The 17,647-nt window shown below is 52.1% G+C and overlaps 1 protein-coding gene across 3 annotated transcripts in view; it reads right to left on the bottom strand.

Moving 5' to 3' along the window:
* Nucleotides 1-13,617: 13,617 nt before the first annotated feature.
* HOMER3 (homer scaffold protein 3) overlaps nt 13,618-17,647 on the bottom strand; it is a 37,350-nt gene continuing 33,320 nt past the window's right edge. For all 3 annotated transcript variants that reach the window (XM_081177971.1, XM_081177972.1, XM_081177973.1), the window contains one exon: nt 13,618-16,705. In XM_081177971.1, the coding sequence (XP_081034097.1) occupies nt 16,517-16,705 (189 nt within the window). In that variant the 3' untranslated portion in view covers nt 13,618-16,516. The remainder of the gene's footprint in view (nt 16,706-17,647) is intronic.

The following is a 17,647-nucleotide window of genomic DNA, read 5'->3' as shown; positions in this document are numbered from 1 at the left end:
GTCTTCTGGTGGCTCCCTCACTGCAAGATGTGAGGTTGCAGGGAACCAGGCAGAGGGCCTTCCTGGTGGTGGTCCCTGTGGAACACACTCCCACCAGGTGTCAAGGAGATAAAGAACTATATGACTTTCAGAAAACATCTGAAGGCAGCCCTGTATAGGGAATTTTTTTTATGCTTGGTGTTTAATTGTGTCTTTATATCTGTTGGAAGCCACTCAGAGTGGCTGGAGAAACTCAGTCAGATGGGCGGGGGGTACTACTAATAATAATAATACGGCTGCCTTGCATGAGGAGGAACACCATCCTAAATCATGCAGAGTCTGCCTTCTTGCTTCAAACTGCAGAGTAGGGCTGGGTGATACAGCGATATATCACCCAAAACCGGTTTGAAGTCCATGTTATGATACCAGTTTCATAGTTTATGACCTGGCAATATATTGTGGATCTTCATGTGTGCGTGTGCACTATGCAAAAATCACAATGTGGGGAAAACCATCCCTATTTCAGACATTGTGGTATATCAGTATATTGCAATGTTTAGCCAGTGTATTTAGTATATTTCGATGTTGAAAACCGGATATTGTCCAGCCCTACTGCAGACCATGTTTTTTACTGCAGACTCTTGTTTTTCCTTAACTCTGACAGAGGACAAGAATTTCCTTCCCCTCCAAAGGACCTGTGGTCTCTCCCTGAGCGTCTTTTTCATGCAGCAGCTTTAGTATTGAGCACACTTCTGAACTTTTCAGATGGGGATGCTCTGTGTCTCCCTCAACCACACCCTCGCCTAGCAGACTGGCCCACCTACTCCCAGCCCCTCCAGAGTAGCTGCGCAGCACTGACAATGAGGGGGGGGGACCCCATTTGCTGAAGAAGCAGGCAGATCGGCAGAGGAATTTTGCTCTTCTGGTCTTGCACTCAGCTGCTCCTCATCTGCCAAAACACCCCTCTGATCTCACATCGCGCTTCTGCCTTGCCAGAGATTAAAGAAACGGGTCTTGGCAGGCAGCCTTCATCTTCCTTATCACCTGCCGCTACCTTTCAAGGTGTTGCTTTTTTTTGAAGCAGAGAGGCCCCCCCCCCTTGTTCCACTCCCAAACCTCCCCTCAGCTATTCAAGAAGAGAGCAGAGGCGCAAAGACTTGTGGGGATTCCAGCATCTCCGATCTGACTTGACGGCTCTTAGTGCACCATGCTGTTTGGTTGTGGTTTTTGAAAAAACTTGCAGCATATCGCACTCAAGTTTGAAGAGAGGGGGGCATATGAATTTTTTTACTATTCCTAGGGGAGTTGAAACACCAACACCACCCAGGCCAGAATAACGGCCTCCAGTTATTCCTGAACACTGCAGATTTTGAGATACAGGAAACTTCCTTCTGTCTAATCAGACCACGTGTCTATCTTCCTCAATACTGGCTCCAGCTTTCCAGGGTTTCTTTCAGACACGGTCTCACAGCCTGACCTGGATACACCATTGAGAACTGAACCTGGCCCTCCTTGCAATGCACTGAGCCACGGCCCTTTCTTGAAATTCAAGGTGTTAGTCCTCATGGTTGTGATAAGGAGCTGGTTTCAAGCAGGAAGCCTCGGGGAGCTGGTTTCTATCAAATCAGACCGCTGCCCCACCTGACTCAATATTATCTACACTGACTGGCAGTGGCTCTCGAGGGTTTTGGAACGGGGTTTGTTTCCTCAGCCCTAGATGGAGAAACAGGTGTTGGGGGAGGGGCAGTGCCTCTCTTGGGGGACACATTGTGCTCCTTGGGGGGCGGTTTGCCCACCTTTGGTCCCCACCCTGCACTCAGCTCTCACCTGCACCTCCTAGAAGCTGTCAGCAGGCGACAGCAGCCACAATCCCGAGAAACGGCTTCGACTGCCCGACTGAAGCAGGTGAGGGGAGCCTATGGGTCTCAAACCCTCGGTGGGTTAGGGATGTGCTTTGCATGTGAAGAGAGGCTCTGGTGGCTGAAGTGGATGAGACCAAGGGGGGGGGGTCCAGGGGGGGGTCCAAGGGTCAAGAAGGCAAGTTCTGCCTGTGCTGTAGAGGGAAGCGAGGGGCAGGTGGGGCCCGTCCACCTGGGAAGGGAGTCCATCTAGGAGAAGGAAAACTCTGATTCTGAAGCTCTGCTGCCTTGCAGGATATCTTTGGGAGAAGAAAAGACTCAGAAGCAAACGCTCCACAAATCCAGAGTTCCTAAGGCGCCTGGAAGGTGCCTTGTACACCTCCTGCAGCCAAGCGGGTCCCAAATGTCTTGCTCTTCTTTGGACATCCTCAATGAGGCCGTGACACGCAGCCCAGGCTGGTACCCCAGAGAGGTCACTTGGGTGCTGCAGCCGTTTGACTTCAACCCTGGCGGCACCCACGGTGGTCTCTTAAGACAGCCTGGAGGCTTGAACCCGGGACCTTCTGGGTGTGAAGCAGGTGCTCTGACCACAATATCCCTTTCCTTAAATCCAGGCTGCGCCTTTGTGCCTCAGCTGCTGCTCACGTGTTCTCGCTCTTGTTCTCCATCAGCTGAGGTTCTTGGAGGGGTTCCCTGATTCAGTTGCCATGGACACCGTTCCCAAGGTAGCAACTCCACTCCATCCACGCCTCTTTCAACTCTTCCCCTTCCGCTGTCGGGGTGCGCCAGCCACAACCAGAAGAAGAAAAGAAACACGCACACACCCCTTGCAACAAAGAGATTGTAGCAGCAAATGCTTTTCAAGGACTGACTTCGCGGTGGGCAAACGATCAAGGTGCCACTGCTCTGCCTGTCTTGGAAAGGAAGTGGCAACTGCTACCCACCAACCCATCAAACCACCGGCCACTGGAGGCCTTGTTTATTACCTTGCTTGCTTATTTATTGCGTTTTGCCCCAACATTTTTCTTCAAGGCGGCTGGCTTGGCTCTCTTCCTCCCCATTTATCCTCACAGCAACCCTGCGAGGGAGGACTAAGAATCATAGGCAGTGAAGGGACTGCAGTAATCTTCAGTAATACAGTGGTACCTCTGGTTACGAACTTAATTCATTCCGGAGGTCCATTCTTAACCTGAAACTGTTCTTAACCTGAGGTACCACTTTAGCTAATGGGGCCTCCCGCTGCCGCTGCGCAATTTCTGTTCGCATCTTGAGGTAAAGTTCTTAACCCGAGGTACTACTTCTGGGTTAGCGGAGTCTGCAACCCGAAGTGTTTATAACCCGATGTAGCACTGTATGGCTCCCTGAGCGGGGCCAACATTTTTTGTCAGACGCAGGTCACCAATAAAGGAAATAAATTATTATTATTATTATTTGAATATATATACTGCCCTATACCCAGAGGTCTCAGAGTGGTTCACAGAAGAAAATAAAAATAGAAAACCACAAAATATATAATCAAAATAAAAACAACAACCCAATAACACACACACACACACCAGTCATCTCCACTCAGGGTGAAGTTAACTCTTTATTCAAGGAAACGGCATACAACTTAGCAACCCTTCCCAGGTGGTCTTGCCCCTATGGAGCCGTTGCCAGGACTGCAAGTCCCTGCCTTGCACCTTAAGGCCACTCCTCTCCCAGATGTTTCCCAAGCAGTCTCAAGCTGTGCCTGCGCACCTCTGGCCTCTGTTTTGCCTTCCATGTTATTCTGCGTGTTCTTGGAGAGAGCTTGTTGCAGTCAGAGAGGGAGACTCCCTGGTTCTTGACTCCCCTCCTCTGCTTCAGCCAGGAGTCTGAACTGCTCCCTGTCACAGACTCCTCCTGCTCACGAAACCCTGTTGCCCCTTCAGGATCCAACCCCTCCTCCCATTCTCCCCCCTCTGACCTCTCCTTGGTGCCCCATCTCCATTCCCCAGGCTCTGAGCCTTCCTCCTTTTGGGGGGTTCCCCTCCCAGCGCCTCCCACACTCCTCTTTGCCCAGCCAGCCCACGGCAGGCTCACCAAACGGACCTTCTCAATCATGGAGCGTCTTGGTTTGGCCTCCCCTCAGCTCCTCACCCCATGGGGGGACTGCCTGCACTGCCCGAAATCTGGCACTGCCTGTTCTCATGGGGAAACCGAGGGGCTGGGCTGGGGGTGGTGTTTGCCAGCAGTCACACCAAGGTGGGCAGCAACCAAAGCGGGGGAGGGGGTGTCCAGAGCCGCCCCAAGGTCACAGTATGAACAAGGGAGGGCCAGGTGGGAGGCAAAGCCAGAGCAGTCTGTCTGTCCTCCTCCAGTGCAACCTGGCCACCCCCCCCAAAGGTTTGGTGTAAGACCAGGGCCTCCCCTGGTGAGGAATCCCCCACCCGCGAGGCCCTGGTGCAGCTGGCAAATCCAAGCCCTTTCAAGATCTTGGCTCCGACTCCTCTTGGCTTCCGCTGCTGATCCTGGGCCAGGCAGTAAATCTCTTCTCTACCCCCCACCTTCTGACCTCATTTTGCCTGCTTAGCATCGGCCTTCGTAGTCTTGCTCTACAAGCCTGCCAGAAATTTGCTGCAGAGGCCTTCCCCACCCCCTCGCTGCCTCCTCACCTTCCACCAAACCTCAGGGCTTGGTGATGCTTATTTCTCAGCTTAGAAGCATTTTTCAGGTTAAAAAAGCCTCATAGGCAAGCTTGCAAATATCAGCAGGAAAGCTGGTGCTCTCTCTCTAAAAAAAGAAGACACATCACTAAAGGAAAAAGGTACTGGGAGGGAGGAGGAATGGAAAGAGCAAAAGCACTGGCGCCAGTTCTGCATGGCACGATTCTTACTGCTTGGGTGACAATATTGAGAGGAGTCGGAAGTGGCTGATCTTTTGGCCGAATCCTGCCTTGCAGGGGGTTGGACCAGATGATCCTCAGGGTCCCTTCCAACTTCACAATTCTGTGATTCTGTGATCCATGGTGAGAATCCCAGCTGTCCCTCTCCTAGGGAATTTGATGGCTGTGTTGGGGGGCCTGCCTGATGCCTGTTCCTTGCCTGTTCACCCACCTTTCCCAAAGCGATCAGTAGTTTTTGCCTGCCTCCTATGTCTTGAGCCCAGAGGGTGAGGGAGCCCCAGAAATGAGCTGAGATGGGCTGAGGGTCTTAGTCCCCAAAGCTGGAAACTTCGTGCCCCCCAAGTCATCTTTATGGCTTCTATAGGAACAGAGGAAAGGCTTTCTAGAGTCGGTGTGAGCAACGTCAGGCGCGGGGGCCGAATACCACCCCCCCAGCCCCTCTATCTGGCTCTCGAAACTGTCCTCAGGCCACAGTCCCTCTCCTTAGTCCACACTCTCCACCAGCCCTCTTGTCCCGCTGAGCAGTTGCTCCCTGGCTGGGAATGTCTCCTTCAGCTCTGATCCTAACTCTCGCTCACCTAGAAGGAGAACAAAAAGTGGAAAATAAAACTCCAAAGTGGCTGTCATCGATGGAAGCGAAGGCTCAGAAAAAGCTCAATATGGAAGTCAAATGGCCGAAATATTGGGAAATTTTGGAACAAGAGGGAGATAGACTGAAATTGCAGGGTTTTGAGAAATTAAAAAACAAAGTGTGAGACTGGCTTCATTATTATCAGATAATGGAGGCATACAATTTTGACAAGAAAATTGGCTTCCAGGTGGAAAAATCAAAATTAGAAACAGAACTGTTAGAACCCAAAACTAAGATTTTGTCAAAGATGTATAACGTGCTGTTGAAATGGAATACACAGGATGAAACGGTGAAATCTGCTATGATTAAATGGGCACAAGATGTTGGACATAACATAATGATGGCTGACTGGGAACAGGTATGAAGTTTACGGCATGCAATGCCTTAAGAGAGAATATTATGAAAATGATATACAGGTGGTACATGACCCCAGTCAAGCTTGCAAAAATTTATCATTTGCCCGATAATAAATGTTGGAAATGCAAAGAAACTGAAGGTACATTCTTTCACCTTTGGTGGACGTGCCCAAGGATTAAGGTTTTCTGGGAGATAATCTATAATGAAATGAAAAAGGTATTTAAATATACCTTTCTGAAGAAACCAGAGGCCTTTCTCCTGGGCATTGTCGGCCAATTGGTGCCAAAGAAGGATAGAACTCTCTTTATGTACGCCACAACAGCAGCAAGAATTCTCATTGCAAAGTATTGGAAGACACAAGATCTACCCACTCTGGAAGAATGGCAGATGAAGGTGATGGACTTATATGGAACTGGCGGAAATGACTGGCAGAATCCGAGACCAGGGAGAAGAGTCGGTGGATGAAGATTGGAAGAAATTTAAAGACTATTTACAGAAATACTGCAAAATTAATGAATGTTAGAAGGATGTCAGAATGAAGTTAAGTGGTTTTAGCAGCAATGTTATAAAGGAGTATGTAAAAATGGTTTGTTAACAGGTGAGAATCCAAAGTTACAATATATTAAGTTAAAGGATTAGGATAAAAACAAAGAGGGAAAGGATTTGCTGAATTAACTAACTGAACTGGAATACAAAAAAGGGAGGTGTGAGGAGGTCAGGGAAACAAGTAAATGAAAGACATGACATGGAAAGATTGATTTGTTTTTAAGTGTTTTTATTTTTCTGTATTTTGTATTTTTTCCCTTTTTTTCTTTTTCTTATTTTTGTAACCTTTTTTGAAACTTTAATAAATATCATTTTTAAAAAAAGAAGAAGGAGAACAAAAAGGAGCGCAGAAACGAGCCAAGCCTTTTAAAAAAGTATCAGATAAATAAAATACATCTCTTGCTCCTTCCACTTTTGCGGCCTCCGGAAGCGAATGCGGCCCCCGAGTTCCTCCAGCCTTGCTCTCTGCAGCATCAAATGTTTGGGGGTGTTTTTTTTCCCGGGAAGCCAGGGCTGTTCTCCTGGTGGAATCGGCCAGTGCATGTTCTAAATTGCAGATTTCTTTATTATTTCCAAGGTGCTTCCTGTGCTGTTAATGTGTGGGGCTGACAAGGCAGGAAGAAAGAACAGAAACCTGCCAGGCGCTGCCAATCCTCTCCACAGAGGTGTGTGGGCTCCGTCCTCTCAACCTTGGAGGGAGGAGAAAACGCCACTAGGCTGTTCAAAGGGGGAAGCAGCCTTCCCTCCGCGAGGCTTTGCAAAGAGGCAAATGCTCCACTCCAGAGTGACAAACTGGCGGGAAGCCAGACATTTAATCAATTAACTGATTTAAAAACCAAAAAAAGTTGAGCCGTTTTATGCTCATTTTCTGCTCTGGGCTGGAATCTTGCAGGCATCTGTGGTTTCCACAGATTAAGATTGTGCCCCTTGTTCAGAGTAGGATTCTGGAATAAAAGAGGTATGTGTGATTGAGGCATTAGCATCTAAAGACAGTGTAGTGCAGTGGTTAGAGTCTAGGACGAGGACCTGGGAGAGACCAGGGTTCAAATCCCTCCCCATTCGTCCGTGAAGCTGCCATTAGGTAACCTGGGGGCCGGTCACTGTCTCTCTCAGCCTGACCTACACCACAGGGCTGTTGTTGTGGGGGCTGAATGAGCTGGAAAGCGGAGAGGGGTGGGAGTGGGGAGTGAATTAACATTTGCTGCCCCTCCCACTCTTGCACCTGCCCTCCACTGCCCTCTCCCCCCCACCCCAAGGCTGCCTTTAGTTTGGAAAAGGGCTCCCCATACACTCACCGCCCCTGGACCCACATCTAACCTGCTTGCACCACAGTCTCCCTGGGAGGGAGTTGGCTGACCAGCCACTAGGCGGCAGCACTTGTGGGTCTTCTCATCCCTTTAGCCTCATTTTTGAAAATTCCCTGGGAGGCGACAGGAAAGGGGTGACATGGGTCTGATCCTGCAGGCCTCGGCTCCTCTCTGCTTCAGCGCCAACCTATTTAGTCACGACTCCTTGAGAACTAGCAGCTGCTTTGCATTTTGAAATGTGGGTGCGGAGAAATCCTGCGGAGGAGGAACCCATTGCTTGCTGCCTCCCAGAGCAGGACTCTGGATAGATGGGCCAGGAATCAGGGGACTTCCTAGGTTCCTCATCGTCCTGCTCTCTTCTGCCTTGGTCAGGCCAAACCTGGAGTCCAGTTCTGGGCGCCACAATTTAAGGAGGATTTTTAACAAGCTGGAAGGTGTGCAGAGGAGGGAGACAAAGATGATCCGGGGTCTGGAGACCAAGCCTCGTGAGGAACAGTGAGCTGGGTTTGCAGCCAACCTCTTGCAAAGTTTATCTTCATGGGCAGCTCAGCTCTTGCAACACACATCCAAAGCAATAGCTTGGCCCAAGGGGTTCATCTTTCATCTCCGGTGCAAGAGAAGTCATAGTCCCACTTGATCCTGCCTTGGTCAGACCCCGCCTGGAATCCTGTGTCCAGTTCTGGGTTCCACAATTCAAGAAGGATGTTGAGAAGCTGGAAGGTGGGCAGAGGAGGGAGACCAAGATGATCAAGGGACCGGAAACCAAGCCTTAGGAAGAACAGTTGAAGGATCTGGGGATGTTTAGCCTGGAAAGAGGAGGCTGAGAGCAGTTAGGAGAGCCATATTCAGACATCTAAAAGGCTGTCACATGGAAGACGGAGCCAACTTGTTTTCTGCTGCCCCAGAAAGGAGGATCCAACCAATGGATTCAAATTGCAAGAAAGGAGATTCCCCCTCAACATCAGGAAGAATTTTCTGGCAGTAAGAACCAGTGGAATGGACTCTCTCAGAAGATGGGGACTCTCCTTCCTCCCAGGCTTTTATGCTGTTGGGTGGCCACCTGCCATGGATGCTTGAGCTGAGATTCCTGCATTGCAGGGGGTTGGACTGGATGACCCTCGGGTGTCCCTTCCAACTTTGCGATTCTCCTCTTCTACTGAGAGCCTACTCTTCCACCCCTCCAATTTAAGGAGAGGCATTCCCTGCTGCACGCAAGAGGTGGAGGAAGGCCTCTCCTTGGAACAGGGATAGAGAGCACCTGCTTCCTTCCAGATGTTATCGGTCCCCCACTCCCCCAGCAGCAGCCCACCGGAGTCGGCAAGGCCACAGGCAACCCCCCTCCCTGGGCTCGGCAGCCCTCGAGAAGCACCACCTCGCCCCACAACCATTCTGCCGGGATGCCCCCTTTGGAAAGCTGCCCCCGAGCACCCACAGTTTCGTTGTTCTCTATGGGACAATGACAGCACAGATTATCGTGTCGTAGGGAGTCCCACAGGTGAGCGACCCATTGTGAGAAGCGGCAGGAGCTTTTCCCATGCTGTCTCTTTCTCAGCTGAGCTGAAACTGGAGCCAGCGACAGACCGGAGAGCAGGAGGCGAAGGCCTGCGAGGGAAGATCCATCTGGGCTCCTCGCCTCTTTCTGCCCTCGGAAAAGGGTGACCCCGCCGAGCCGGGACGTGGCTCTCGAGGGAGACGCTCGCCTCCGGGCTGCGCAAGGAAGCCGGCAGCGCGCTCTCCCCTTCTCTGTCCTTCCTGCAAGATGCTCCCCCGGAGGAGGAGCGAGGGGCGGCCTCTCCCTGAGGATGTCGGTGTCCGAGGCTGAGGAAGGTCACCCTCTTGATTTCCTGGCAGCAGAGGCCGGGGGGCCCCCAAATGTCCTCTGTCCGCCCGCTGGAGCGAGGTTCCCTGGAGAAGATGCGCAAGTGACCTTGCGGGGGGAGAGAGGCAGGACAAGGCGTTGCTCTCCTTTTGCGCCAGGGTCCTTCCTCTGGAAAGAAAGTCACGACTCCAGTCCTCGTGGAATTATAGAGTTCGAAGGGGTTCCCGGGGTCATCTAGTCCAACCCCCTGCAATGCAGGAATCTCAACTCAGGCATCCAGGACACGCCCATCCAGCCTCTGCTTAGAAATCTCCAAGGAAGGAGAGTCCTCGAATCCTAGACCCGGCCACGCTGCCCAGGGAGCCCTGGAGAGCTCCGTCGGCTGACAGTGCCAAGGTTGCAGGTTCGATCCCCATCTGGGACAGCTGCCTGTTCCTTCACTGCGGGGGTTGACTAGATGACCCTCAGGGTCCCTTCCAAGTCTGCAATTCTATGAGGACTCATTTTCTGCCATCTCCCACCTGCCCCCCCCCCATTGAGCTGGAGCTGTGTTGGCACCCCCGGGGGGAGGTGGGGGCGCCCTGCTCTCTCAACCTTCTCTCTGGCTGAGGGACAACTGGCAGGGAGCCAGCAGAGGGAACAGCTCCCAGATGGAGCGCCAGTTGGCTTGGAGACTCGGATTCTGGCATCGCCCCGCCCGGACAGCTGCTAGATTGGATTAAATGCCCCGAGCGCCCACTTGGGGAAGAGAAGGCTCAGCTCCCCCCCCCCCGCCCCGGACAGATTCTTCACACCAAGGCACCTTATTTAACTTGGGGTGCCTTCTACGGCTGAGACGTCCCCCCAATCCAGCCACCAGGCTTCCTCCCACCTTGTCTTCGCAGGATCAGGGCCCCCCAGGCTTAGGCGAGGCAATCCACGGGGTGGGGGCGCTACCAGGTTTTTTGCCCCGGGTGACTCCTCCGAGGGGCTCTCAGCCTGTGTGTCTCTGTGTCTTTGAACAGGGCGAAGGACAGCCTCGTTTCGCCTCTGCCTCCTGCACGGTGAGGAGAGGAGCCTACAGAGAGTCTGCTGAATCGGGACCAGGGCCCATCGAGACAGGATCCTGTCCTCAGTGGCCAGGCCCGAAAGCAAGATCCGAGCACAAGAGTAATCCAGCGGCTGTTACTCCAAAGCAATTGCAGAGGCATCCTGGCTAATAGCCATCAGTAGACAGTGAATCTGAAGCCTTCCAAATGGGTGTGGGAGGGGGGATTCCGTAGTTTCGCAAGGGGCTGGATTGGTGCCCTGGACTGGTGGGGGGAGCAGAGGAGGTGGGAGGAACCAGCTGGGGACCCCCCCAGGGAAGGAGGCTCAGAGCCCGAGGGGGGGGGGTGGAGATGAGTGGCCAGAGGGAGAAGCCTGGGAAGAGGAGGGGCTGGAAGCTGAAAGGGCGACAGGGTGGAGTGAGCGGGGAGAGTCTGTGCCAGAGAGATGCCCAGATGAGAAACCCGCAAGCAAGACCCCGGCCCAAGAGCAACTCTCCCCCCTCCTGCGGTTTCCAGATATTGGGTCTCCAACCGTAGAGGCTCCCACTCTGAATTAAGGTGTCAGCCCAGCTGGCGTCCCCCCCCCCCAACTCTATAGGTCTGGCATCTCTATGCAGCAAGCAGCCATTCGGTGGGTTGGCTTGGGCCAAAGGCACCCGCTTTGGAGACAGCGGGTCTCTCTTTCTTCACTGCCCCCCCATCTCTAAACAGGAGTTTCAGATCTGACTGGCACCCATCCCCTGGGGACACGTCAATCCCTCGGCCTCTGCGGCTCTTGCCTGCCGGCTGCGCCTGTCAAACATTAAGCCACCCGCTTTCTCAGCAGATTCCTCCTCTTCCCCCGCTTGCTGCAGCTGGCAGGCTCGTTGCCCGACGGGGGTCCCTGAAGCCCCACACCTCACTCTTTGCACCCCCACTTTGTCAGACATGAAGGAGGGACGGGGGGGAGGGGCAGCGGCAATGGAGAGAAAAAAATGGAGAATTTTCTGGGGAACGGCTCCCATGGCAAAGCAGGCCCAGAGGACATCGCTCTCATGAGGCCGCTCTCTCTCTCTCTATATATATATATATATGTATATATCTCCCGCACTTTTCCTCTGAGGAGGTGAATGAGATCCATAGTCCTCCTCTCTCCCCACACGTCAAGGTTGCAGGTTTGATTCCTGTATGGGACAGCTGCATATTTCTGAATTGCACAAAGTTGGAGTGATGATCCTCAGGGTCCTTTTCAACTCTACAATTCTGATACACTCATCCTGCAAGGGAGGCCAGGCTGAGAGAGGCAGTGACTAGCTCCCAAGATCACCCAGTGAGCTTGAACTCAGGTCTTAGTCCCACACTGCAGCCACCACACCAGCACTTGGGTCCTGGGCACAAATGGGTGGCAAAATTGGGCTTCAAAGCATCTCCTCGCTTTCAAAAGCACAACTGTGGGGGAGGGAGATGATTCATGGGGCGCAAGGGAAAAGGAAAGGCATTCCTGGAAAGGCCAGACCCCCCCCCTTTGTAGTCTTTCTCCCTCCATTTTACTTTCTCTGCTGCTCCAGAGAAGCGGACACGGAGCAATGGATCCAAACTACAAGAAAGAAGATTCCACCTAAACATGAGGAAGAACTTCCTGACAGTAAGAGCTGTTTGACAGTGGAATTTGCTGCCAAGGAGTGTGGTGGAGTCTCCTACTTTGGAGGTCTTTAAGCAGAGGCTTGACAACCATATGTCAGGAGTGCTCTGATGGTGTTTCCTGCTTGGCAGGGGGTTGGACTCGATGGCCCTTGTGGTCTCTTCCAACTCTAGGATTCTATGATTCTATGATTCTAAAATGGAGCCACCTGACCAGGTTACACCCCTGAGCACAAGGGAAGTCCCTGTCCCACTCTATTCTGCCTTGGTCAGACCACTGGAACAGCGCCTCCAATTCTGGGCACCACAGTTGAAGGATGTTGACAAGCTAGAACAGGGGTAGCCAACCTTTTTATACCTACCGCCCACTAATCATAGAATCCTAGAGTTGGAAGAGACCACAAGGGCCATCGAGTCCAACCCCCTGCCAAGCAGGAAACACCATCAGAGCACTCCTGACATATGGTTGTCAAGCCTCTGCTTAAAGACCTCCAAAGTAGGAGACTCCACCACACTCCTTGGCAGCAAATTCCACTGTCAAACAGCTCTGACTGTCAGGAAGTTCTTCCTAATGTTTAGGTGGAATCTTCTTTCTTGTAGTTTGGATCCATTGCTCCGTGTCCGCTTCTCTGGAGCAGCAGAAAACAACCTTTCTCCCTCCTCTATGTGACATCCTTTTATATATTTGAACATGCATCTTTCTTGATGGTAAAATTTCCTTACCGCCCCCCAGTGCTCGATGGAAGGATTCAGCTTGTGCCACAGAACCCCTAAGCCAGAGCGTGTGCAGAGGGCGGCAAATGAGATGACCAAGGCTCTGGAAACTAAGCTTTATGAGGAACGGTTGAAGGAGCTGGGTATGTTTAACCTGAAAAAGAGGAGACTGAGAGGAGACAGAAGAGCCATCTTCAAACATCTTAAGGGCTGTCACATGGAAGAAGGAGCCACCTTGTTTTCCTCTGCTCTGGAGGGTAGGACTCGAACCCATAGCTTCAAGTTACAAGAAAGGAAATTCTGACTAAACATCAGGAAGAACTTTCTGACAGTGAGAGCTGTTTGACAGTGGAAGACTCCCACAAGAGGTGATGAGCTCTCTTTCCTTGGCGGTTTTTAAGCAGAGGTTGGATGGCCATCTGTCAGGGATGCTTGAGATGAGATCCCTGCATTGCAGGGGGGTTGGACTAGATGACCCTCGGGGTCCCTTCCAAGTCTACGATTCCATGACCTCAGAAGTTGGTGGACTCTCCTTCATTGGAGGTTTTCAAACAGAAGTTGGATGGACATCTGGGACCGGCAACTGGGACTCAGAAGCATGGATGCCTCCAGCCGCGGAGGCACAGCCTGGGAGACTGCCCTCTCCCTCCATGGCAGAGTGGCGGAAAAAGAAAGCACCCAGAAAGATCTTGCACTATTTCGCAACTGAGCTTTGAAACGGATTCCGGCTGGAACCTGGTCAACCTTGAGCAGCCCAGGAGTGGGTGGCCGCGAGATCAAGAGCAGCCTGGTGGATTTGGCTGAGGCTGCCAAGCCCCATTCACAATTAAGTTCCCAATTAAAGAGGAGGGAAAGAGAAAGGCAAGGGGAGAGAAACACCCAGGGTCATAGTTCCACCACTGCTTTGTCTTATTGAACACCTCCAGTAAAACCCGACAATCATCAGGTCACTTATACACAGCCACAATCCACAGGTTTGCTTGAATACATTCTTTCTGCAACACGGGGACATTCTGAATTCGTCACCAGGCTAAAACTCTTGTCTACTTAGTCTTAGAGAGACACAACAATAATCTGCTTTGGCTAAATACGGAGGGGTTGTAGCCCCACTCTAAATAATTCCAGCTCAACCCCCACCCACCCGTCCTCCCCTTCAGCATCACCTGTTTCTAGAGCTTCCACTGGGCATTGCCCAAATCTGTCCAAGCTTTCGTCTTCATGCAACAAATAATCAGATTTCCAAAACCAATTAGGGCCATGTTTTCATCTTGTTTTTTTGGGGGGGAGGTTTAGAACTTCAAGAAAAGCGCAGGTTTGTGGGAAATAGCCCTGTCGCTGTACAATAGGTATGGCAAGACAAATGGAGGCAGCGTACCTGGATGCTCAGAGAAAACAAGCAAGTCTCAAGGGCCTCTATCTGAGCCTCCCGGAAGCATGGTCTCTTCTTGGGTTCTTCAAAGTCAGGAGGACTAGAACCTTAAATGAGAGTGGAGTTTTCAAATTCGCCAAATTTCACATGGGGTGTGTGTATCAGTCTGCCTAGTGAAGGCAGCTGCATGGCAAATTCCCAGGCCATTGTCCCAACTTTTCCTCTCCTTTTTAACCACTAAAATAAAATAGGAGAAGCAAAACTGGCACTGAGCTTTGGCTAACCCTGGACATATTAATTCTGTACGTCTTGGATGCGCTAGGCCAGCATTAGCCCCCTTCCCTCCAAATTCCATGTGTTCAGTTGACTCTTTGAGCGCAGGTAATGGGGCAGCCCCCTAGCTTAGCAGGTGCAAGGCAAGGGCAGCTCGGCACACACCCAGCTGTGCCCACTGCCTGCGGCTGCCACCTCACTCTGCCCCATGGCAAGAAAGGGCCCGGCAGAAAGAGAGGGATTTGGCTGTAGAGCGCTGATTTGTTCCTTCCTTCCAGCCGCAGCTCAAATGCGAGGCAAACTGCTCCAACATTCTCCTCTTTTGTAGATCCATTTCCCAGTGGACACCAGGACAACCCATCAGCTGACTGGTGCAGAGAGAGCGCCTTCAAAAGCGCTTGCAGTAACTGGATTGGCAGGTACGGCAAGCGCCTCTGAAGTCTGGGTGTGGTTGAAACCTAATGGAGACATGCAAATTGAAAATTGCAATGGAGCAGGCTGGCACTGCCATCGTCAGGTGTGCAGCAGTGGGCACAGGTTGGGGAACCACATTGTAGCCCTGTGGACCATATGAACGTACCAAACCCTGCAATCATTCTCTGAGGCCTCTCTCCCTGTGCCTCCTCAAGAGGTCCGGAGGGTGGCAACACAAGAAGAGGGCCTTTTCTGCAGTGGCTCCCTTTTTGTGGGATGTTCTCCGCAAGGAGGTTTGCCTGGCGCCTTCATTATACACCTTTAGGTGCCGGGTGAAAACGTTTGTCTTCAACCAGGTCTTTGGCTGATTGACACCCAATGCCCTTTTAAAATGTGTTGGGGTTTTTAAAATGCATTTTGTGTTTTTATCTTGTGAACCACCCTGAAACCTGCAGGTATATAGGGTGGCATACAAATTTAACCAATAATCAGTGCTCTTCCCCCCCCCCACGGGGTACTCCTGGGTACGCAGTACCGGCACTTGTTTTCTTAGAAGAAAATCACTGGTTAAAAATGTGGCACTTAGTGTAAGAACTTCATAGTGAGTACCGGCACCTTTTTTTTCTAGAAGAAAAGCGCTGCAAATAATAATAATAATAATATTTTCGGTTCATGGGCCAGAGGTCCCATCACCTTTGGGCTAGCAAAGCAGACAAGGACCTACGTTCCTGCCAATGGGTCACACCCCCTGCCTGACTTCTTGGAATACGCCTTGAGCAAGCTGCACTTCCTTCTCAAACCAGGAGAGGGTCAGGTTCTTGGTTTCGCACAATATTTGCAGAACTGGGCAACCTGCCAGATTGGCAGCTGGCTTGGCTTGCTGCCCCTCTCCCACCGGCCCCCTGGAAATAGCCTTTTCCCCTCTGACATTAGCACCCCCCACTCCCCCCCCGCACACACCCCAGTTTCCCCTGCCAGCTTTCCCAAGCTGACTATTCATTCCCACGTTCGCATTACCCCACTAAGACAAAGTCACTCCTCGCTTTGAAAAGAAAACCAAACGTACAATGGAAGGAGGGTGTTGTTGGGAGGAGAGTGGGGGGCGGAGAGAAGAAAATAGCCCCATTTACTTCCAGGAAGAGAGTCAAGGTTCCCTCTGGGGGGGGGGGGTTGAGGGGGAAGTCTCTGATAATCTATAAAAAGCAAGCTTGTTAAAAAGACTCAACCAGGAGGATTACAAGAAAGGTTTTTGAATCAGCCGCTGGTTCTGGTAAGGCTGGCGGGGGGGGGGAGGGGGGAGAAGAGTTCTCTATCAAAAACCTACTGGATCAGGGAAGGCAGGGGGGAACCACCGTACTAACTTGGCTAGAAAAAGGATAACTGGGTCTGTAGAAATGGAAGCATCCGAAAGGGAACTAAGGCCAGGAAAAAGAAGCCTGAAGGTGTCAGCCAGGATAGCTCAGCTGGTGAGAGCCTGGTGCTGAGAACGCCAAGGCTGCAGGTTCAATCCCCTTATGGGACAGCTGCCTATTCCTGCCTTGCAGGGGGTTGGACTAGATGATCCTCAGGCTCCCTTCCAACTCTACGATTCCATGATGTCCAGCATCCTCTTGGAGGAGCATTTCTGGAGGACCAAAAATGTGCCCCACCAGCTACCCACTTCAGAGCCACGTCGCCTGTCCGCTTCCGCCAGGAGGAGACCCATCGGGGCAGCCTCCCCACCTCTGGCCAGGCTCAGTTGCTCTCCACCAGCTTGGCCAAGTCCTGCCGCAGCTCGCTCAGCTCGAAGATCTTCATGTCCATGATTTCCGCCACCTTGGCCACTTCGTGGTACATCTTCTCCCGCTCAGAAAGCGTCTCCGACAGAGACTGCTCAGCCAGGCGAAGGCGCCGCTCCAAGTCTGTGTTGCGCCTCTCCAAGTCCTGGCGAGAAAAAGGGGGAGAGGAGAATGACCTCAGGGTCCCTGTGGTCATGAGGGACCCTCCTGCTGGCTGCCCCAGGACCATCACCCCCCAGGGAAGAGGAGCACCTGGGTTGACCACAGACCATCTCTCAGTTCCCCAGAAATGTTCAATCCATGTTTCTTTTGCAGGGGGTCTTGTGTGAGTGCCTAGAGGTGGTTGGAAGATGGATGGCTGAAATGGATTGAGGCTGAATCCTGACAAGACAGAAGTGCTATTTCAGGGTGACAGGGGGTGGGTGGGGGTGGTCCTGAATGGGGTCAGTGTGAAACACCAGGTCCGCAGCCTGGGAGTGATTTTGGACCATGGAGGCGCAGGTCAAATCTGTGTCCAGGGCAGCTGTCTACCAGCTCCATCTGGTACGCAGGCTGAGACCCTATCTGCCTGCAGACTGTCTTGCCAGAGTGGTGCATGCTCTAGTTATCTCCCGCTTGGACTACTGCAATGCGCTCTACGTGGGGCTTCCTTTGAAGGTGACTCAGAAACTACAACTTATCCAGAATGTGGCAGCTAGACTGGTGGCTGGGAGCAGCTGCCGAGACCACATAACAGCGGTCCTGAAAGACCTACATTGGCTCCCAGTACTTTTCCAAGCTAGGGACGCAGGTGGCGCTGTGGTCTAAACCACTGAGCCTAGGGATTGCCTATCAGAAGGTCGGCGGTTCGAATCCCCGCAGCGGGGTGAGCTCCCATTGCTCGGTCCCTGCTCCTGCCCACCTAGCAGTTTGAAAGCACATCAAAGTGCAAGTAGATAAATAGGTACCACTCCAGCGGGAAGGTAAACAGCATTTCTGTGCACTGCTTTGGTTCGCCAGAAGTGGCTTAGTCATGCTGGCCACATGACCTGGAAGCTGTGTGCGGACAAACGCTGGCTCCCTCGGCCAGTAAAGTGAGATGAGCGCC

The sequence above is a fragment of the Podarcis bocagei genome, assembly GCF_964188305.1.
Source record: "Podarcis bocagei genome assembly, chromosome: 18".
Lineage (NCBI taxonomy): Eukaryota > Metazoa > Chordata > Lepidosauria > Squamata > Lacertidae > Podarcis > Podarcis bocagei.
The sequence above is the reverse complement of the archived record's forward strand: the minus strand, read 5'-3'. Positions and strand labels throughout refer to the sequence as shown.